The 22,664-nt window shown below is 40.3% G+C and overlaps 4 protein-coding genes across 6 annotated transcripts in view; 3 read left to right on the top strand and 1 right to left on the bottom strand.

Annotated features, from left to right (window-relative positions):
- Window positions 1-4,087, bottom strand: part of LOC123875981 (ran-binding protein 10) — a 49,606-nt gene extending 45,519 nt beyond the window's left edge. For all 3 annotated transcript variants that reach the window (XM_045922121.1, XM_045922122.1, XM_045922120.1), the window contains exon 1: window positions 3,849-4,087. In XM_045922121.1, the coding sequence (XP_045778077.1) occupies window positions 3,849-4,041 (193 nt within the window). In that variant the 5' untranslated portion in view covers window positions 4,042-4,087. The remainder of the gene's footprint in view (window positions 1-3,848) is intronic.
- A 737-nt stretch (window positions 4,088-4,824) lies between these two features.
- LOC123875614 (translin-associated factor X-interacting protein 1-like) lies at window positions 4,825-16,249 on the top strand. The gene is made up of 12 exons (XM_045921539.1): window positions 4,825-4,953; window positions 5,385-5,519; window positions 9,451-9,588; window positions 10,359-10,546; window positions 11,925-12,100; window positions 12,736-12,862; window positions 13,184-13,292; window positions 13,490-13,659; window positions 14,065-14,260; window positions 14,796-14,948; window positions 15,179-15,350; window positions 16,029-16,249. Exons 1-12 carry the CDS (start codon window positions 4,825-4,827, stop codon window positions 16,193-16,195), a joined length of 1,860 nt encoding a protein of 619 aa, XP_045777495.1. The 3' UTR covers window positions 16,196-16,249.
- LOC123875615 (homocysteine S-methyltransferase 2-like) lies at window positions 6,684-8,916 on the top strand. The gene has a single exon (XM_045921540.1). It carries the CDS (start codon window positions 6,964-6,966, stop codon window positions 7,933-7,935), a length of 972 nt encoding a protein of 323 aa, XP_045777496.1. The 5' UTR covers window positions 6,684-6,963; the 3' UTR covers window positions 7,936-8,916.
- A 750-nt stretch (window positions 16,250-16,999) lies between the features above and the next one.
- Window positions 17,000-22,111, top strand: LOC123875997 (WD repeat-containing protein 89). Its single transcript, XM_045922134.1, has 7 exons — window positions 17,000-17,270; window positions 17,770-17,990; window positions 18,345-18,520; window positions 18,960-19,223; window positions 19,813-19,904; window positions 20,360-20,462; window positions 21,898-22,111. Exons 1-7 carry the CDS (start codon window positions 17,122-17,124, stop codon window positions 22,030-22,032), a joined length of 1,140 nt encoding a protein of 379 aa, XP_045778090.1. The 5' UTR covers window positions 17,000-17,121; the 3' UTR covers window positions 22,033-22,111.
- Window positions 22,112-22,664: the final 553 nt, after the last annotated feature.

Below are 22,664 nucleotides of genomic sequence, written 5' to 3' on the forward strand. Positions count from 1 at the left end.
AAATCTTGTATTGAGATAACATCTTTTCAGTGCCAGAGTGAACTAGAGTGAGGAAAATTTCGGTTTGATCCTGAATCGGCGATATCACACTATCACACTAATATTATAAAGGCGAAAGTTTGTATGTGTGTGGGTGTGTGTGTGTGTGTGTGTGTGTGTGGGTGTGTGTGTGTGTATGTTTGTTACTCCTTCACGCAAAAACCACTAGACGGATTTGGCTGAAATTTGGAATGGAGATAGATAATATCCTGGATTAGCACATAGGCTACTTTTTATCCCGGAAAATCAAAGAGTTCCCACGGGATTTCGGAAAACCTAAATCCACGCGGGCGAAGTCGCGGGCATCGGCTAATGTCAAATATTAGACTATGGTGTCGTGAAACCATAGAAAAATAGGGCTATGTACAAACATTCCACCACAATTCGACGCCTACCAGTCGTCGACACCTCGACGATGTTTTATTACAAGTTCCCTAACCGTCGTGAACTGTGACAGCGCTGTTGCCAGTGATGACATAATATGGATCCGTGACATGGTCGCCAACTATGCGTTCAGATGCGGAACTGCTGAATCACGTTAGTACCTACACCGATATTAACTACAAAGCATCGATGATACTAAACAACTGAGTAACGACTGATATATTATACGTCGCACGCGCAGCGCGCATGCTAACTATAGCTGACCACTTCCAATGATAAGCAGCAACAGGTGGGTTGTACGTGGAAACACCTTCAACACTGGCGCACGAGCTTTTAGATACGATCTTTTCAAAATCTTAGAAACCGTATCGCTCCCTTATCGCCATAAAAGCTTGTAGAAAGTTTGCGCGCAGTACTGGTGACAGATATCGTTTAAGGTTGTGCATAATGATATCCCTCCAATAACGCCAGGTCAGACAACAAAGGGTGCGGAGTGCTGACACGCAGTAGCAGCAGTCGGGTCTAGACTTGGGTGAATGCACTCCGTGGACGAAGCTAACGACGCGCTAAGGGCACGACCCGGCGGGACGCCCAGCATCGATCTCGAGCCTGGGACTAATCTAAGGGAATTCCACCTGCGAAAAGTCGCTAAACTAATCTGTATATAGTCTATACATATATACAAGGAATAATTATTGACTATATGTACTATATTATAGGCATAAAAAATCAGTTAAGAATATAAATTGCAGCGCTTTCATATGTGTTTCATGTGATACTCCTTTTTTGCGCCCCCCCCCCCCCCCAACTTTAAAATTTCCACTCTACCCATTACGGACCCTTTTGCAGTGATAATAATAAACATCTTTCATTCATGGCATTAGTAGGAAGAACAGATAAACTTAGTTACACTCGTTACACTCTAAAGGTTCCTTTTATGTACCACTGTTATGGTATGGAACTCTTAAGACTTTGTTAACACTTTTTGTACCAAAAGTATATACAAACACGATCAAAAGTATGTCTGATAATGATTTCGTTTAGCAAATAACACCCAATCTGAAGACAGTGTGGCAGTATAGGAAATTGATGTTAGAGAATTTCTGTCCACAAAATACAGAAAGTAGTCATAATTACAAGTAATTACTATGAGATTAGCAGCTATGTGTGTGGGTGTCAGTGTTTGAATGTATAATATTATATATTCATTGGTTCAACAATTGGTTGTACAATAAGATTTTGAATGATTATTGTTAGGTGTCTTGAAATGTAGTAATGGTGATGGTATGACAAACTAAAACATGTTCATAGTGCTGGATTAGTGGGATTCTATTGTAGTTAGTATACACTTTACTATAAATGCAAAAGTGTTACTGTCTGCTAGCTTTTCACATACCATCTGTTAAATCTATTTTGTCAAAAGGCACAGAGGGATCCCCGGAGATGGACATCTTTTTGTGCTAGAAAATCAGACACTTCTCAGTTTTTTCTGAATGAAGAGTTCATATGAAAACTAGTGTAACCAACATATTGCATTGCAAAGCTGAAGTAGCAATGGGCAGAGCACATAATTCGAAAAATCGATAGATGTTGTGGGGTCCCAAGGTATTGGAACAGCGACCTTGCACCATAAAGCGTAACCTTGGAACACCCCCACTAGGTGGACATCAAACAAGTTGCAGCGAGCTGCTGGATTCAATCGGTGCAAGAACTTGGCGTGCGGAAGTCCTTACAAGAGACCTATGTCCAGCAGCAAACGTCTATCAATTAACAATGATGATCATGAATCCACATCATTGTGGTACAAAAAAGCTTGCTTCCCAGGGATGGACACAGGCTACTTTTTACTGTGGAAAATCAAAGAGTTCCCACCCGATTTTTAAAATACTTTAAACTATTAAGTTGTAAAAGAACTATGAATCAGAAATCAGTAAGCGACTGCCCAGTAAACTAGTTTTATCAAGTTTTACTCACTGTTTATAAACATGAATCTACAAATTCATTATTCATAATGAGATATTGATAACAAGAGTGATTCAGTAACTATGCAAGAATAACCCACAAAGTTATTGCAAAAACAATTATTTTGCTATGTCATTTCAGCATCTCAAAAAGTTATAATTTGAAAAAGGTCCCTAACAATAGGTAGGAATAATTTTGCTTTTAAAAGATAGTAAATGTACTTGTGACATAACATTAAAGTTATCAATCAATATGTATAATATAAATCCACAGTATCTCTGTCAGTCTATATGTTTGTCTGTCTGCTACATTTTCACGGCCCATCCATTACACCAATTTTGAAAAAAATTGGTGCAGAGTTAGCTTACATCCCAGAGAAGGATATAGGCTGCTTTTTGTTCCAGATAATCAAACAATTCCCACAGGCAAAGTCATGGGCATCATCTAGTGCTTTAATAACTGTTATAAAATTATATATATAACTAATTCTGTATTATGGAAAAGATTTTTCAAAAACAAACCATTTTAACACAGAAGAGATACAGTAAGGACTCAATTATCCAGAACCCAGACAAACAGATTCGCAATTATCTGGATTGCCAAGTGACTAATAATTTAAAAAATATGTATGGAAGTAGATACATATTGTGTACATATAAAAGTGTATCTTTATTCTTTTAATTAACATTGATTTTTGTTGATAAGTCCGATTTGTATTTGTAGATTTAAATTAAGACCTAACATTAGGTATGTGTTAATATTATGTATATGTATAAAAATCGATTTTCTTGATACATTCAATTATCCGGATTTTCAATAACCCGAATATATTACGACAGCAATTACTCTGTAATTGAATAAAGTGTGGTTTCATTAGGACTCCTAACACATATTATAATATAATTTAGGTCGTCTGTAAAAAAAATTTTTTTTTTCATTTCTATTGTTTTCTTGTTGCCACATTTAGTAGCAGTAAAGTTAAAACAAAGTTTTTTTATTTCACCTACCTAAGAGATATTATGTAAGGGATGTAGTTGAACTGTTTGCCAATTATCCGCTTGTTATTTATCTATAATTTCCTATCATAGCTTTTTGTCTGCCATTCTAGTAGAGGAGAGACCTTGGTAAATATCGAACTGTTTTATTCAATTATATCGTCACAATAATCGAGATAACACGGAAAAGATAACGCGTAAGGTGATTTCAAACAGTTTTCGAGACGAATAAACAAAGTCGTCATTTATGTTCGCGTACAGTAACAAAATATACGATCAGCTGATTTCTTTGTTTGACTCGACGTGAGCAGTTTCGAGCGTTGCTTTACTACGAAATGCTGACACGTCAGACTGTCTACGAACCTTATCATCTACCTTAGACAAACGTGGATGCATTTCAGCCACTTTGGAGAGGATCATTAGAGAGTTTTGCTAATAACTAACCCATAAACAAACCTTGAAACTTACCTTTGTAGTGCACTCGAAGATTATTTTGCGATAGCCCGATGTAGCTGAATTTGTCCTTTGTACTCCATGATCGCGGCAGTGGTGTTTCATCTTCGTTCACATTAGGATAAAGTAATTTTAAACGATCTACAGTATCACTTTGCACTTGATTTTGGGAATCCATCGTCCCCCGTCCACTACCCATCGCAGCCATTTCTAATTTCCGTAATTCATGATTGTCAGTGACGTCACATCCACTTCTGTCTTCTACACAGACTGTGCAAAATAATTTTAAACATTACAACACCATAGACAGTCTAGAGCATTCCAAAGCCAATTGTCAAATATTGGCCAAGCATTGGCTAAAGTTGGCACAATATTGGATTCAAATTGGATTCTTGGTTGGCAAGCTAGCGTTCCTTTTCAGTTCGATTAGTGCGTACGTACATTACTCTTTAGTTTATAACCCATGGACATATTACTATTTTTATTATCTATGCCCTAGACATAAGTATTTCCGGTTTTTCCTTAAAACTTTTCTTGATACTAAATTCAAAAAAGCCAGCTAAAGCTCACCTCAGAATTCAAATTGGTTACAATTATTTTTAACTTCTTTGTTTGCTTTTTGATACGAATGCGAATTAACGACGACGATATGATACGACGTTCCTCTTTATAATAATATATGTTTTTATGTACTAACTACATTAAAAAAGATTAAAATGTACTACATTAAAACTTAAAATTATAGAAATAAATTTTTAAAGTATACCCTCAAGCCAACATCATGCTTGTAGTTATGTATGTATAAATGTTATAAGTTATAATGTACCTAATTACCTATATTTCGGAGTTGATTCCATAAGTAAGATATCAGGCGTGTTTTGTTAATGTTTACTGATAATCACTACAGAAACAAATCCTTCAGGCAGATAACTTTACCACCTAAAGATAATAATATAACTAAATCGTGCCGAACTTGCGAAGCTCCGAGAAAATGCAAAGTGTATCTCCTAAATATATTAAAACAATTCAATCTAAAATAGAATCAAAATTAAAATTAGTTAAACGTACTAATTCTGAAATATTTGAAATTAAACAGATGTATTTTGATGAAGTACTAGAGGTAGGTAAAAAATTATTAGAAAGTAAGTAGTTACCTAGTTAATTTAACAACATTCTGTTTTTTCTTCTTAATGAAAGTTGGTGCAAATAATTTTTTATTTATATTTTATATTAGAAAAAAATATGTATTTAACCTTGAACATTATAATATTACAAAACTATTTATTGTGAACTGTTGAAAAGTCACTTTTTCTAACTTCTAACTTTTAGGGCTCCGTAGGGAGAAAATAAGAAACCTTTATAAGATGACTTTGTTATCTGTCCGTCTGTCTGCCTGCCTGCCCGCCCGAAGCCCGTGAGTTTGTGGTTACATCACAAAAAAAAATCAATAGTGTTATTTCTTGTACGATGGCACAGAACCCTTTGTGTTCGAGTCCAACTCGCACTTGACCAGTTATTTCTATTAATACTACCATGTATTATGTATTCCAGATTTATCAAGAAGCCTTCAAAGACCTCATCGAGTGTACAATAACTCATTCATCGCTTTTGAGTAAAATTAAAATTGCATACGAAGATGCTTTGCAGATACGAGATGAGCGGATTTCACAATTTATTATACAAGACGTAAGTATTGGACCTGATCGGAAGTCGAGGCTTCAATCCCAGGCACGCATCTCTAAATTTTCAGTTATATGTGCGTAGGAAAGTGTTCTCAAAGTTGTGTAAAGTCTACCAAACCGCATTAGGCTAGTAACGCTGGCCTAGCGTATGCGTTAGCGTTATGGCCTGAAGCTAAACCCTTCTCTCTTTGAGAAGTGACCCGTGCTCAGTAGTGGACCGGCACTGGGTTGATCATGAAGTATTGAACCTACGACGTACGAGGTAGTTATTGCGATTAATGAATGCGATTTTTAGCACGCCAGTACACATACATTGAAGTATCCCGGGGCCAGAAGGAATTCTTCGTTAGTTGTTAGCAACTCTACGTATTTGGACTGTGCACGGATCCTCTCTCAGACCACTCGGAACGCTGAGAACTGGTACCGTGAAGTTACAAATTAAACCCCCATTATATCAAAGTTACCCACTCTGATTGTACTCTTTGTATTTGAAAATCACTTCCTACGTCTGGTCTGATATTTTTGAAAATCTATGCATAAAATCTCAAGATTGAATTAGGCTAGATCTACGAATTTTGGTCTTTGACGAGGCGATGGCTGACAAGGGTAATGTGGCATATCGCATTAGGGGCCGTAGTACTTACCATAGATAACACACTGTACTTACTAGTCCTCTGTCTACGCCGGTGTCGTGGCCCGCCATGTTGTACCTGTACCCAGAGGCAGGCCGAGGCAAAGACAACATAAAATCAGTGATTGGTTCAGAGGGCTAGGGCTACCACCATGACAGACGAGAAGAAAAAAAAAAAAGGGCTGCCACCTCGATGAGCAAAGTTGTATGCAGTGTTTCCAGTCTTTTAGGGATTCCGCCCTATTTTATGGCAAAATGATTTTAGGTACAGTTTAGGGCGTTGTTGGTGTTGGCAAGGATAATTCCATGTCTATCTAATTTCAGATGGTATTCATATTTTTTTATACCCTGAACCGTCGTAATTTGCATTTTTTGTAGATATAAAAAATGACTCAGATAGAGAAAGGGCAGATTTTTTTTTGAAATAATAACTGTCAATGCGCCCAAGTCAAGGTAGGTATTCCAAATATTAAGGTGAGTTCCTAGTTCATACCAAGTTCATACATTAACGTGTAGGGTAAAACAGAAATCTTGAGTGGAAACACTAGTTTTATGCAAAGTTTTGCAAATTCCCCACATTCATAGAGTAGGATTAAATTATGCCCACATTCCCCAAATTCCAAGCACAAATTCCGATTGTTATAATGTTTACGTTTGTTTACTGTCATTTCGGTGTTTGCTGCTGAATGTTGATTACCTACTTTGATTGATAATAATTTATCAGTTTGTAAACAAAGCGTCACTATTCTCAAGTGTGTGTAATATTTCAATAGTTATGAAATTATTTTGAACCGAGAACATTTATTACCTGTATAAAATGGCCTCGCCGGAAAAAGTGAACAACAAAGTGTATGTGCTGGATGGCGGGTTTTCTTCACAAATATCGCGTTATGTGGGAACCAACGTGGATGGCGACCCGCTGTGGACCGCGCGCTTCCTGCTGACCAACCCGGACGACGTCTACCAGACGCATTTGGATTTCCTACGAGCCGGCGCAGACGTAATCAGCACGAACACCTACCAAGCGTCCATCACAGGTTTCGTCAAACACCTCGGCATAAGTGCTGAAGAGGCATGCAGGCTCATTCGACGAGCCGTAGAGCTCGCCAAACGCGCTCGACAGACGTATTCAGAAGAATGTCAGAACCAAGGTTTGCCGGTCCGCAAAGTTCGCATAGCGGGCTCCGTAGGCCCATACGGAGCTTACCTTCACGACGGCTCGGAGTACACCGGCCAATATGCCGACAAAACAGCGGACCAAACACTGTACGAGTGGCACAAACCTCGAATGGACATATTAGTTTCATCCGGCGTCGATTTACTTGCGATAGAAACTATACCATGTAAAACGGAAGCATTTGTACTTGCTGAGATGTTGAAAGAGTACCCGGATGTTAAAGCGTGGATTTCTTTCAGTTGCAAAGATGATAAGAGCCTTGCGCACGGTGAAAACTTTCAATCGGTTGCTAGGGCTCTTTGGCAGAAGAATACAGATCAATTAGTCGGTATAGGCATTAACTGTTTATCTCCAAACTATGTCTCAAACTTAATAGACGGTATAAACGATGGTTTTAACCCACCCATACCCATTGTAACGTACCCCAATTCAGGAGAGAAATTTAAGCATGGGGTTGGATGGGTGGAAAAGGATAAGTGTAAGTCCCTGCATACATTTGTTGATGAGTGGTTGAAACTGAATGTGAAGTATGTGGGGGGGTGCTGCAGGACATATGCAGAGGATATAGCTGCTATACGTAAAAAAGTTGATGCTTTGCCTTTGAATGTTTAAACTGGGTTATTAATAGGGTGGTAATACTGGCATGCTACTGTATTAAGGCCCTCTAAACCAAAAATACTTGATATATGAAGGCCCCCTAGTGGGAGAGCCCTGAATATATGGCAGGCGTTATTATTTCATTTTTTGAGCAATAGGGGCTCATTATTTTTGTATCCTACTTTAAGATTTTTTTGTAAACTCTGTCCTACAATGGTTGCTAAATTACTATGTTACCTACTTTATTCATTTTTTTTATAAGTTTTTATAGCTTTGTTGATTTTAAGTTACTTTAAGTTTAAATCTTAGTAGTAAAGGTCCAAACGCACTTGCTCTGTGCAGCGCGACGCGACTTGGTAGTGCCTAGCTCCATACAAACTCATAAAAGCCTTGTAATATGCTGCGCCGCGCCACAGCCAAGTGTGTTGGGGCCTTAAACAATCTCAACTATGCCAATGACTGAGTGGAGCTAAGTGTATTATTAAGAATGAAAAAATTGTGATTAAGAAAATAAGTGCCTTTATGAATATTATTAATTTTAATTTGATAAGTCATTCATTAAACTGTTTGTATTTGCCATTCATTAAACTCATGTCAAGGCTTGGTTAGCCCTTATCAATTCCAAAGTTCAAGTTACGTGTCTTGCAATCATGTAACTTAACTTTATTACTATCTGATGCCCGTGACTTCGTCCATTCTCACGGGATTTTAAAATACTTAAACTTTTTTAAATCCTGTGAGAACTCTGATTTTCGGGGATAAAAAGTAGCCTATGTCGCTCTCGTCTTTAACTATACCCATGCTAAAAATCGAGTGAATCTGTTGCTCCGTTACGACGTGATTGAAGAACAATCCAACAAATAAACACACTTTCGCCTTTATAATCAAAATATATCACTACCCGTATCAAGTGATAGGTACATATTATATAACATAATTATTGACATGTAGTTTTAAGGTTGATTGTATAATTATACAGCATTTATAATTTCGTTATTTGGTGTTTTCATTCACCTATTACCTGTAAATTATTATGAAATCGATTAGGTGCAGTTATCTTCATAAACTTTTTAAGTGAGCGGTAACCTTGGTAAGGTTACCGCCCACTTTCTCTACTTTGGTGACTGCCTATTTAGGGTTCTGTACCTCAAAAGGAAAACTATCTATCAATAAAACCTATAGGGTACTTCCCTTTGACCTAGAATTATGAAATTTGGCAGGTAGGTGTAGGTCTTATAGCGCAAGTAAAGGAATAAATTCGAAAACCGTGAATTTGTGGTTACATCATTAAAAAAAAATTAAAATGTGTTTCAATTTTCAAAGTAAGATAACTATTCCAAGTGGGGTATTATATGAAAGAGCTTTACTTGTACATTCTAAAACAGATTTTTATGCATAATATTTTTTGATTTATCGTGCAAAATGTCGGAAAAATTACCCGAGTACGGAACCCTTGGTCGCGAGTCTGTGACTCGCCCTTGGCCGGTTTTTTTAAATATAGTTAGGTATAGTTATTAAAGTCTTTTTCAGAAAGTTTTTGGAATATCCGTTAAAAAGAAACAGCGCGACGACAAAATTAAATACCTAACGGTAGAGAATCAAAGATTGAAGGAGGAAAACCTAAAGCTGACGCTTGAGTTATCAAGACTGAGGAAAGACTTGGGACAGGTTTGTAAGTCTTTTTTTTTAATTATGGACTAGCGCTTGGCTGCAATCAGACTTGCCAGCAAGTGATAATGCAGCCTGAGATGGTGCGCACTTGCCTAGAAACCAATTACCTCCCAATTCATACGACATGAGCACCACACGTTTTTTAACAAGGTATTTTCACAATAATTTTAGCCACGGTAGCTAATCTCCATAAAACTGCGCGGGAGAGATTATAATATAAGAGTATGCACAAACATAGGTGCACTCTCTATTTCCTCAATCTCATAGTCCGATGGAACGGAAATCCAACACGACCGGAGCGATGAGGCACAGGATCGACGGCTTAAATACGTGCTCTCTGTGCACAGAAAACTGTGTCTCTGAGGCACGCGGCTGAAATACCGCCGACTTCTGAACTCGGGACTAGTTCCTACCTAACACAAAACCGCTGTTTACCCAACTAGGTATATTTTTTGCCCGACCCGGGAACCAAACCCAGGACCTCGTCATCGACAGTGAACATGCTAACCACTAGACCAACCAGGCAGCTTACCGAATATGTAACTAGTGAAGCAGAGTTCAGACACTGAGTATTGAACACCTTGTTAAGTCTGTATGCGCTTTTTTGGCAGCAGGTAGGTTATAGGTACCTACGAACAGCGGTGTGAGCGGTTCTTTGATCAGCATATGAATCACTACGTACCTAAATAGGTAGTAAGAAAAACGCGCCGTACAAATGCCTTGGAATGAATGGGATCTATAGATTTACCTAATGGTACACTTTATAGCTAAAGGACGACAAGTTCTCGGACTATCTGTCGCTGATGCGGGAAAGAGACGCACGCTACACGCTGTACTTCGAGAACGTGGCGCTGCAGCTGAAGGTGCGTGAGCTGGACAGCAGCTCCCGCGCCTGCGCCGCGGACGACGCCTACCGCGACCCCGTGGTGCTGAAGATAGCGCTCGACAGATGTCGGTGAGATAACCACTTAGCACGCTACACGCTGTACTTCGAGAGCGTGGCGCTGCAGCTGAAGGTGCGCGAGCTGGACAGCAGCTCCCGCGCCTGCGCCGCGGACGACGCCTACCGCGACCCCGTGGTGCTGAAGATAGCGCTCGACAGATGTCGGTGAGATAACCACTTAGCACGGTACACGCTGTACTTCGAGAACGTGGCGCTGCAGCTGAAGGTGCGCGAGCTGGACAGCAGCTCCCGCGCCTGCACCGCGGACGACGCCTACCGCGACCCCGTGGTGCTGAAGATAGCGCTCGACAGATGTCGGTGAGATAACCACTTAGCACGCTACACGCTGTACTTCGAGAACGTGGCGCTGCAGCTGAAGGTGCGCGAGCTGGACAGCAGCTCCCGCGCCTGCGCCGCGGACGACGCCTACCGCGACCCCGTGGTGCTGAAGATAGCGCTCGACAGATGTCGGTGAGATAACCACTTAGCACGCTACACGCTGTACTTCGAGAACGTGGCGCTGCAGCTGAAGGTGCGCGAGCTGGACAGCAGCTCCCGCGCCTGCGCCGCGGACGACGCCTACCGCGACCCCGTGGTGCTGAAGATAGCGCTCGACAGATGTCGGTGAGATAACCACTTAGCACGGTACACGCTGTACTTCGAGAACGTGGCGCTGCAGCTGAAGGTGCGCGAGCTGGACAGCAGCTCCCGCGCCTGCGCCGCGGACGACGCCTACCGCGACCCCGTGGTGCTGAAGATAGCGCTCGACAGATGTCGGTGAGATAACCACTTAGCACGCTACACGCTGTACTTCGAGAACGTGGCGCTGCAGCTGAAGGTGCGCGAGCTGGACAGCAGCTCCCGCGCCTGCGCCGCGGACGACGCCTACCGCGACCCCGTGGTGCTGAAGATAGCGCTCGACAGATGTCGGTGAGATAACCACTTAGCACGCTACACGCTGTACTTCGAGAACGTGGCGCTGCAGCTGAAGGTGCGCGAGCTGGACAGCAGCTCCCGCGCCTGCGCCGCGGACGACGCCTACCGCGACCCCGTGGTGCTGAAGATAGCGCTCGACAGATGTCGGTGAGATAACCACTTAGTATCAGAAGTCAGAACCAACGAAGGGACTTGCTATAGGTACTATCAAGCATAAACCAAGCCATAGAATTATTAAGTACCTAATTATCTACCTACCTACTACATATTAGGTACCTACTACGAACTTTCTTATTCTAAGGAGCTACCAAGCTCAATTGACATTTCATTTCATTGAAGGTTTTCTATGAAAAAATATTTTTATATTGCTCAGTGAAGCATTAATGTAGAACTAACTAATGTCCAATACCTTTTTATGGCTTTCATTAGTGATGATCAGTTATAAAATCCTCAGAGAGCAATTGTCAGTAACGCAGACAGAGCTGAAGAGTATGAAAGAGGAGTTCGCGGAGAGTGTGCCGCGACGCGAGCACGACGCTCTAGAAGCCAAGCTCAGGTCTCTCTCGATGAAGCTCCAAGCGATCTCCGTCGAATACGAGGCGCATCAGAATATACACAAGCGAGTGCTAGGTAACAAAGTGGTACTCAGCAGGGTGTAACCAGCACGCTAGCAAAAACTTAGCCTTATACTTGTAGTTTTAGTGATTTAGTATTTTTGAACCCGCAATGCATAGCGTGCAACTCGGGGTCAATGCCCCGCCTATGACCTCTGCCGTCAGTCAGATGTTTTATTGGCATTATATTGTGGACTTTTAAAAAATACAGGATTTTAAATTTATTTTTTCATGTTTTTTTTTGTGATACCTATATCTTATCCGTTATAATCACCTGTCTTTGTTTTCGCCAGCGCTCTTGTTACAACCTGTATATGACTGCTGTCCTCCTATAGATATCCTATAGCAGACTGTAAGGTAGGTATAAATAGATCTTTAAAGCGCAGATTGCAATTTCCTATTGTGTTACATGCCTAGGTACGCTATATTCAGCTAATTAAGAAAGTTCAAACAACTAATGGGGGCCTCTAACTCCAAAGTAGCTGGCTGACGTTACTACGTGTCACATTATATTTTAGCCAGATTTGGAGAATTTTCAAGGACCAGGCCCCCCCTTGACGTGAGGCCCAAGGCTGGCCACCTAAAATAATTAGGTATTTAGCTATTTCGAACATTATTGATCACAATTTAAAAAAAAATACCTTTTGATAGCTCAAAAGAAGAGCGTGGAAGAGGAATTAACAGAGTGTAAGGAGAAATGCAGTGAACTGGAGCGCGCGGGCACGCCGCGGCCGCGGTGGGAGTTATGTGCTGACTTTATTGGCGGTGGACGAGAGAGGTAGAGATATCACTCTAAAACATTAATACATTTCACCTATTCAGGATATTTAGGTATATTATGTGGACAGTATTCAGAAAGGCCTAGAAGATTAAAGTTATAAAAAGTCATCGAAATAGAGCGACAACATTATCCTGCCTGAAAATTAGATTGGGGCCTCTATAGGAATAGGGATAAGATGGGATGTTTCTTAACTTTGTTTAGAAAAAGCTTTTATTTAGTTTGGTTTTGGTTAAAATTACCATGATGGAGCTAGTAATAATTGATTGTTATTAAAGAAATTAATAAAATCAAACAATTTTATATAAACTTCTTCATAAGGTGGTGGCAGCTGGCTAGCGGCCTGTCTTCGAGGGATATGCTCAGAGTTCTTTTGAAAGAACTTGGACCTGCCGCCGAGAGTGAACATTTGGAATATTTTGACGGCCTTGTAAGTACCTCAACAAAGTCTCGAGTTTTAATATGGTTTTTGTAATTTTCAATTTAATTTAACGTAACTAAAGATAATTAATTATAAGACTTCAGATGGGCTAAGCTCAAATTTATTTGTGTAGGTGACACGCATGCCCGAAGCGGTACAAGCGACTAAAAAAATCATGTGGTTTAATTAAAGATCTGCTTTATCAGGGAATGGATCCAGTGATTCCTCCTTACCTGCGGTACGAGGGGCGCGTGCGCAACTTGCGCTTGTCGCGTCGCGAGATCAGCGTCATCATCAACGACATCTGGCTCGGCAAGCTGCGGCAGCCGCGCGACATTGCCATGCAGGATTATGTCACCCATTACTTTGAGGAAAGGTAGATCATTAGGTATATAGTCAGCCTGTGGAAGTTCACTGCTGGACATAGACCTTGACACGCGGTCTTCAGGAGTTTAATACTTCGTTAATGCGATTGAGGATACCTGTGACGCCATCTAGTGACATTTGTAAGTTGATATGGTTCAGTCTTACCGTTCGTGATCACTGATCACTGTATACTTAATTCCTTTTTCGTGTGAGTACAAGTAGTGCTCTGTATGTATCTAGAGATCACCATAAAAAGAATTCCAATTCTTTTTATGGTGATCTCTAGATACATATTTTCGACCAATAAACTATCCCGTAATATCATACTTTTGTACTTCAAACGAAGTTTTTTTTTTCGGAAGTTTTTAGGTCCAACTACCTATCACTGAAAGTGATGTTACTTTTTTTTCTCTAGATACCAGCAACCGTCAGTCCGAGCAGAATGGGCCTATAACCTGTGTGCTGGGGCGGAGCAAATGTTGGACGAACCGCAAGTGAAGTTGTTCTGGGGGGTTCTACATGGACATCTCAGTGAAGACATCTACTGGGGACACCGCACTCAGTGGTACACGCTCAAGGAACAGCTCTACAAACACAGCAAGGATGGAGAGGTAATAATATCTGGTCAATACTAGCGTCCATCAATCACAAAATAATGGGCTCATAACCTGTGTGAAGCGGTGAAATAAAAGTTAGATGAGTCACAAGTGAATCTGTTGTGGTGCTTCTACATGAGTATTTTCAGAATAGACGACTACTGAGGACACCCTCACCGCACACAGTGGTATACGCTTAAACTTGAACGCTTTACAGCTCTACAAATGAGGCAAAGATGGAGAAGTAAGGTATGATTGGTATAATACCTTGTAGTACTTCATATACAAGCCATCAGTCCGATACCCCTGTGTACCGAGGCATAACAAATAATTGTACAAGTCACAAGTGTTCTGGGTGGTGCAGCACGGAAATGTTTGGGACAAAGCACAAAGTGGCATACCTGAAGCAGGTGTTCCTTTAATGTTCATAACTAGCAATGTTCATGTTCGCAGAGTTTCAATGGAGCTTGATTTTGATAAAGTTAATTTTGTTTGGAAAAATTGCAATAGTTACTCATACAAATGCTATTAACCATTTGTATCTTTGCAGACAATCACGATCGAAGATTTTGAAAAAGTCACAAGGGCAACCTTTCCGTTGAAGAGTGAAGTGGACATCAAAAATCTAACTGATGTCGTGAAAAAACAGCTGAAGTTGAAAATCAACGCCAACGAAGTCAACTTGGATAAGCTATTCCATGAGGTACACCTACTTTACCAACCAAAACCTATTAAAACTCCCCTCAGTGAATATTGGGAGGCTCTGAGATCTCTTATCGATGCCCCACTTGCGCAACTCCCATTGCGCTCGTCCTAAAGAAAATGCCCCCCTATCCTTGCTCGTGCCACACCAAGCTGCCACCTTCCCATATGAGACGGAAGGTCTGGAGCCCCCGCTTTAGATTATTTAGAGTATTTGTGCTACAATTCCAGAATGAAGAAGGTTTCGACCGCGTGGAGCTGTCCCGCGAGCTGTACCGGCAGAGACAGCTCGCTCAAGACAAGTACATCCGCGAGGTGGTGGGCACGCTGGGCGGACGCCGCACCAACAGCGTGTCAGTCGACAGCTTGAAACGCGCCTTTGCTATCGTGGATCCCGCTATAAGTATGGTTTTATTATCCTATCTATGTTTATCTTACCTCACATAAAAAAACTATACTTACCATGTAAAACAACAACTAATTATTGCGCATATGGTACTTACCTAATTAATAATAATTAATATAAAACTTTGGACTGTGAGTCTTATCTCCTCTGTGTAACAGTTGCTGTTACACTCTGTTTGTATTTTTCACCTATTACGGTTCACGAGATACAGCCCACTGAGAGACAGACTGCAGGTGGACGGACGGACGGACGGAAGTCGGAACCCTAAAAAGTGCAGTGTTATAGCACAGAGTAAGGATGGTAGGGTTAACTCTCCTTATACTGTGGTTATAGTCTTGTAGGTACGATGGTACGGAACCCTTCGTATACAAGTCCGACTCGCACTTGACCAGTTTTTTATAAAGAATTTTAGCCGAAAATATCAATAAAAGTAACGTTTTTTTTAATAATTACCTACAACTAGAGAGAGGAATGTACAGTAAAAGGCCGTAAGTCGTTTAGGATAGGAGGAGTCGTATCAAAGGTACTCGCGTGGCACGGTTATGCATATGCGTTAGGTGTGTGTGACGTGTTTATAGAAAAGGCCATAAGTGGGACAGGTTTTTGTGATGCAATAGTTTCGCGGAATTGCTACTTGAATTCTAAGGCCGACCGTACGTATTCTACAAATTTTAGATCACGTCCGCATGGAGCGCTACATCCGCTGGGCGTTTTCCGCGCAAGCTTGCGATCTAAGCAGCTTGCCGCCCATACCGCTGCGGGCGCTGGTGGCGAGGCTCGCGGCCGGCGACATCGAGCGTATCGGCCCGAGGTACCGGGGCACGAGGAAGATTTATAAGTAAAATAGGCCGACATCATACAAAGCGATTTATATTTTTTTACATGATTAAATTGACAATAACTTACTTTTTCAATGTAAAAATAATTAATGATAATAAATTTATATAGTTAGGTACTGTTAAACATTGAATTATTTAAATAAGTAAATAAAGAAATATTAGTTAAATAGTTAATAATATAGAAACTTGTATGTATTTTATTTACTAAGTTTATTACATCAAACTAACAAAAAAGAAGCTTATTTATGCTACTCTGCAAATTATTCTGAAGCTCTAAAATACAGAGACATAACTCTGTCTCGTTTTAATAAAGTCTGAGCAAAGGCAACGTACGTACGCTCTAAATAGATAGATCTTGGCAGAGAAATCTTGGCGGCGACTGTGACTCGCGAACCACCAAGTTCACTAAACTTCAAGTTGTTGTTTCTTGATTTAGTGGCATTTGACTTCTTCAAGTTTCTAAACGCGCTCACTGATGTCTGCCAATGTCATAGGCTGTCAATGGACTTTTGTCTGTGGTGGCGTTTGTTGGCGCGCGTGTTGTGACTTTTTGGAGTGTTTTTTTGTTAGAAGTGGCCAGTTTTTGTGTCCCGCTGATGTTTATTGGTGGTGGAACTGACCGAGGAACTGACTGAGAAGCGCTCTAAAGGGGCGCCGCGTGTATGTCGGCGGGCGCCAGCACCGACGAAGTCCATACTTATACATATAGTTTTCCTAACTTGTAAATAACTACACACTTGACATTGGCTAATCAGTGTAAAGCCAGACGAGAGAAGAAAAAAAAAAGGCTGTCAACTCAAGTGTCAAAGTGAAGTCTTGTTAATTTTGTTTTGTTTACAATTTTTTCGTATCAGTTGGTGGTTAATTTTGTTATTTTACTATAATTTTCTAGTTTCTTGTAAATAAAAATATTGATTTTAGTGTACAAAATGGCTGACATAATAGAAAATATAGAGATAGACAAAGATACTGTTTCACCAGAGGAACTAAATACTTTGTTCAGTAAAAATTACAATTTGTTAGCTGAAACAGCAGTCACACTGAAGAAAACCTATATTAATAAGTTAAGCGTTTCAAAGTAAGTAAAAGTATATTTATTTTGTGGTTGTGTTATCTACAATAGTTTGTAAAACACTTGTTGAAATAAATTGGTTTCTAACCTCAAATTTTACGTTTTTGTCACTCTTAACCTCTCTTGCTCTAATGACCAGATAATCTAGTTAAGAGGAAACTGCAGTCTTGATTATTATCAAGACTGCAGTCTTAAGCTTTTTTATTCCTCATTATCATCATGATCAACCCATCGCCGGCCCACTACTGAGCATAGGTCTTCTCTTGCAGATTGTCAAACTTCTTTGAAAATATTATTTTACTTAGCTTAGATTTAGCTTACAAAAATCCTGTGGGAACTCTTTAATTTTCCAGGATAAAAAGTAGCCTATGTCGCTCTTTAACTATACCCAAGTCAATCTATAGCTCCGTTGCGACGTGAATGAAGGATAACGTCTAACACACACACACACTTTTACATTTATAATATGGCCAGTTATTCTCAGCATAACTATATTATGTTTAAGGTCTCAAAACATAGCAGTCAGCCTACTAGACAATAGTATAGAAGTATACAGACTGGAACAGAGCTCCCTCTGCAAAGTGTGCCGTCTCAGTGGCCACAAGAAGACCCTCACGGAAGTAGTATTCAGCCCTAAGGAAGAGCACTTGTTGTACTCCGCTGGACATGATGGTGTCAAGCTGTGGGACACTAGGACTAGCGGCTTGTGTGTACAAGAATATAAAGGTAATAAGAATTTATTCAGTTATCTTATTCAAGCAAGCAGTGATAGTCTAGTCAGACATTTAACCACTAGACTCTTGTGGTTAAAATGTCGCGGGTTCAATCCCGGGCACGCACCTCTAACATAAACTTAAAATATGGATGTGATACAAGTAACTTCATTTTTCAATTTCCATGTTTAATTATAATTCTTTTTTAGGGTCCTGTTTTAAGGTTAGATTCTTGAACACAAGAACCTTGGGGTGATACTAAGAGTGGTTTGACAGGACTGAAAGATGATGAGAAAAAGGATGACTTGATTTTGAGTGCTCCAAAAAATAGTTGAATAATTTTTACAAAAAAACATGACTTTTCCAGATGAACCAGATGCTTCCCCTCGTGCATATGAATGCATGGACGTGTCATGCACAGGCCGCGTCATATGCGCGGGCAGTCAGATGGTTCTGGATGATGCGTACATGGTGTTCTGGGACCAGAGGAACCCGGAGCCACTGGGGGGATATTGGAATTCACACACTGAAGATATTACACAGGTGTGCTACTTCTTATTTCTTTCGAGGCTTTATAACATACTTCTAGATGATGCCTGTGACTTCGTCTGCGTGGATTAAGGTTTTCATAAAAATCCTGTGGGAACTTTTTGCTTTTCTGGCATAAAAAGTTGCTTGTGTCAATTTCTGGGTCACAAGCTACTTCTGTACCTCATATATATTGCTTTAACTGTTGGGCCGTGAAAAGCTAGCAGACAGACAGACACTTTCGCATTTATAATATTAGTATGGAGTATGGATTTATTGTTTCTATGCCAGGGAGGTCGCCAAGTTGTGTTCTAGTCTAATTGCAAATAAATTGTGACCACCCATCCAGTTCCTACTGAGGGTCAACACAGCTTAACCAGTGTGGACAGAGATGTCTGTTACAAGTGGACCAGATAAATCTTAAAATCACTCATATTGCTATTTAATATTCTAGGTAAAATTCCACAAAGACAAATCAGAAATCCTAGCATCTGGTTCCCAAGATGGCCTCCTCAACATATACAACATAGCAGAACCAGCCGAAGATGATGCCTTAACATACTCTCTTAACATAGAAAACTCTGTAGAGAAAATAACTTGGTTGAGTGATAACCTGGTCTCCTGTGTTACTCAGTCCAATGATTTGCAGCTGTGGGACACCAATAGTGGAGACAGGCTAAAGAGTTATGATAGAGAAAAAATTGCTAGGAGCATTAAGGTACGTAATAACTTTCCTTCTCTGTACAATAATATTTATTTTATTCAAGAGGAACTTATTATCCCCTTAAGTCAGACCCACATATTGCGTGTATAACAAGTATTGACCCAAACACGAATGTATTTTAACTGTGTATCAAGCGCTCTTAATATGCTATCCAACTTGGATTGCCAGGCGAGAGTGAGAGGTCGGACGATGTCTCACCTCGCACTCGTCAGTCGAAGTGGGATAGCCTATTTGCTTCAAGTAGCTATTAGTAGCGTTCGATCCATAAATATATATAGATTCATGATCTCAAACTACTGTCTAGACTCCTGCGACTTTGCTTGTAGTTTCTCTATAACGTATGTATAGTACGCGATAGGTTGAAATGACAATCAACGCCCCGCACATCCCTCGCGCTAACACGATGCGAGCGAGCGGGTAGTCACCCCGCCTCATACCCTGATTGCCATCTCAACCTGTCGGGGACTATAGACTCCACTAAGAAAGGATTTTGAAACATTTCAATGGAATAAAAAAAAACTAAGTTCAGTTTTAATCATTAGAAATCAATTACTTTATGATCACAGAAAGTAATATTTTCCAGAGAAGTCGAGCAGATGACTGCTACGTGGTGGACGCTTACATGGCGGCTGGTGACTCCGCGGTCATAGTGGCCGGCTCCTATGGAGGGGAGGGGTGAGTTTTATCTCCCTAGATGACTGACCATATTATTTTATGCTAATATTTTTACATGACTATGGCGAAGCCAAAGAGTTATGATTTTAACCGTCTATGTGTATTTGTATGTTCCACCGTAGCGCCTAAACTACTAAGCCGATTTTAAGTAATGAGATGTCAATCGATTCTCTATTATAGTCGGAGTGAAGACATGGCGTCTCTGAAATAGTTTTTGCTATCTATAATATATATTGATTGGATTCAAAATATGAGAGAAAATTCTGAGATACTTAAATATTAATATTATAGTACATTTTACCATTATTTTAGTATTAAGTGTAGTCGCGTTTTAGTTTGAACTTCAAGGCAAAAGTGAGTAGGCATCTTCTAGGCAAGCGCGCTCCAATCTTATTTGTTGTAAGCATGATTGAGTCAAGTGCAATAAAAAATATATGTATTGCTTATAATTTCAGAGACGTTCTCAGATCAGTAGTAGTGACGGAAAAACGGCTGCAACCATCCACTAACTTTACCAAAAATAAGCAAACCGTCAGATGTTGTGCTTACGACAAACATGTAAGTAAAATTTTAAGAGAATTCATAGATTGTAATCAGATGAAGCCCACGGTTTCGTCCAGGTTTTTAAAATCCCTTGGAACTCTTTGATTTTCCGCCATAGAAAGTAGCCAATGTCAATCTCTAGTCTACCTCTCCAGGTCTTTGATTATAATCGGTCAGTGTAATGGGAAAAAGTGACTTCTCACGCGCCACTTTCAGTATGTCAAAGTACAATTTTAGGTTTTAGTGCTAGGCCGCATTACGGCTGAACGGCCGCGGTTTTTAAACGTGTGATTTTGTGAGTCAAGCAAACGAATACAAACGGCCGCACTTGCGGTTTTTTCCCGCGACTGATTTTAAAACCGTGGAATGTTGCAAAATGCTCGCGGGTAAAAACCGTGCTATAATTTGTAATCCATAGAACTTACTTAGCGCGCACGCACTATCGCGTTAACCGCGGGTGGTTTTTGCCAGTATTCGGCAGACCGCCGTGAAGAGTGGTTGTATGGTCACGCTATTGTAACTATGTCGTCGAGCGAGTCAGAGTCTGTTTCACACGATCCACAATATGAAAGTTTATCCCAAAAAATCATAGTGGAAGTACAAAAAAGACCAGCTTTGTATGATACTACTTTGCGTCAGTATAGTGATAGAAACGAGAAAAATAAACTTTGGGAGGAAGTTTATCTACACGTAGTAAAAATCGGAAGCAATTTCGCGGTTTTTAATCGTAGTGTGTGATTCTCGGGCGGTTTTGCGGTTATAGCGGCTAACCGCTCGCTGGAAAAAAAAAAACCGTAGTGCGGCCTCTACCTTATTTTAAAGAACCGTACCTTTGACGTGACAGCTGACACAGTTAAAATGGCGTGTGAGAATCATTTTGTATGGACTATAAATCAGAAGAAAAAATTAGTCATATGTGCTAGTTGGTCTTGTATACAATTTGTTAATTGTTTTTGTGATATAACCACAAATTCAGTTTTTGGTTTTTCCCTTGCGCTATAACACATTGTAACCTACCTTTCATGATTCTAGGTCAACGGGATGTACCCAGTTTTGACTCCTTTGACTGGTCTTGACAGACAGACAAATTGATCCTATAATGATAAGGGTTCCTATTTTTTCTATCGAACTATAAAAAGACGATAGAACAGATGTTATCGGGGACGTTCCTTGATTACCAGAATGGTGCATGCCCATGGGATGGTGAGCTTCATGACACATCCATCATATCCGCCGTCTTCTTTTAAATAACATCACCTGTTTGTGACTACAATGTGTTAATTCTTAAACTTGATATTTGAGCAATAACAGGTTGTAGTTGCAAACAGGCGATATGTTGTTTTGGCGAGCTCTACAAAGCAGACAGAAGGCATTTAACTACTAGACAGAATTAACAGACATGTCCGCAATGGCATACTATGTTATACATATTTTCTTTCTCTATTTTCAGAGAGATTTACTGGTTACGACGGGCGAGTCGGGCCTCATCGACCTGTGGAGCAGCGATAAGCCCGACGAGGAGGCGGTGGCCAACAAGCTGACTGCCAGTCTGCGCTTACACGACAAGAGACACAAGCCTTACTGACATCCTCCTTTATGCCACAAGCTCTAGACGTGTTGATACGAGAAATAGTAACATGCGGAATAAATCTATTCTCAAAACAGTTTTTTCTTTTAATTTCTATACTATATATACCACTACTACCTCTTTTGTAAGATCTCTATCACTTATCGTACTATCACTTTTATAAGTTGCATCGACAAAATTCGTTTGCGCAGAAAAGCGCAAAGCCAACTAAAACCTGATATACCTACACCAATGAAATACAGACCCTATTGCTTCACGTTAAGATTTTAAATACAAGATCAACAGGCTCGTGTTACCGCGCTAACCAATAGCGGACGGACGCGCGCTTATTGGCCAAGATATTTTCGCGCCAATCGAAAATTCTTTTTTTAAGTTCTTGTTTAAAATCTTATCGTCAATTGTCAAACAGTAAGATCTGTGGATTTCATTGGTGTTGGTGTTTAAGTCAGCGTTAGGTTGCGCTTTTCTGGGCACACCAATTTCACCGATGCAACGTGATAGGACTGTTAAGTAGTTTTCATCTTCTTGGTGTTAGAACAGTTAGCAGGTAAAGAGGACGTAATGAAACACAATATATTATAATAGGTACCCAATCTTTATTAATATAGCACTTTATTTAAATTCGAAAT

The sequence above is a fragment of the Maniola jurtina genome, chromosome 20 (genome assembly GCF_905333055.1).
Source record: "Maniola jurtina chromosome 20, ilManJurt1.1, whole genome shotgun sequence".
NCBI lineage: Eukaryota > Metazoa > Arthropoda > Insecta > Lepidoptera > Nymphalidae > Maniola > Maniola jurtina.

Coding starts and splice junctions, on each gene's coding strand:
- LOC123875997 (XM_045922134.1), top strand. CDS start 17,122: ATGGCTGACATAATAGAAAATATAGAGATAGACAAAGATACTGTTTCA. Junction 18,521..18,959: donor ACACTGAAGATATTACACAG/GTGTGCTACTTC, acceptor TTAATATTCTAG/GTAAAATTCCACAAAGACAA. Junction 20,463..21,897: donor GTTGTGCTTACGACAAACAT/GTAAGTAAAATT, acceptor CTCTATTTTCAG/AGAGATTTACTGGTTACGAC.
- LOC123875615 (XM_045921540.1), top strand. CDS start 6,964: ATGGCCTCGCCGGAAAAAGTGAACAACAAAGTGTATGTGCTGGATGGC.
- LOC123875614 (XM_045921539.1), top strand. CDS start 4,825: ATGCAAAGTGTATCTCCTAAATATATTAAAACAATTCAATCTAAAATA. Junction 12,863..13,183: donor ATTGGCGGTGGACGAGAGAG/GTAGAGATATCA, acceptor CTTCTTCATAAG/GTGGTGGCAGCTGGCTAGCG. Junction 15,351..16,028: donor TATCGTGGATCCCGCTATAA/GTATGGTTTTAT, acceptor TACAAATTTTAG/ATCACGTCCGCATGGAGCGC.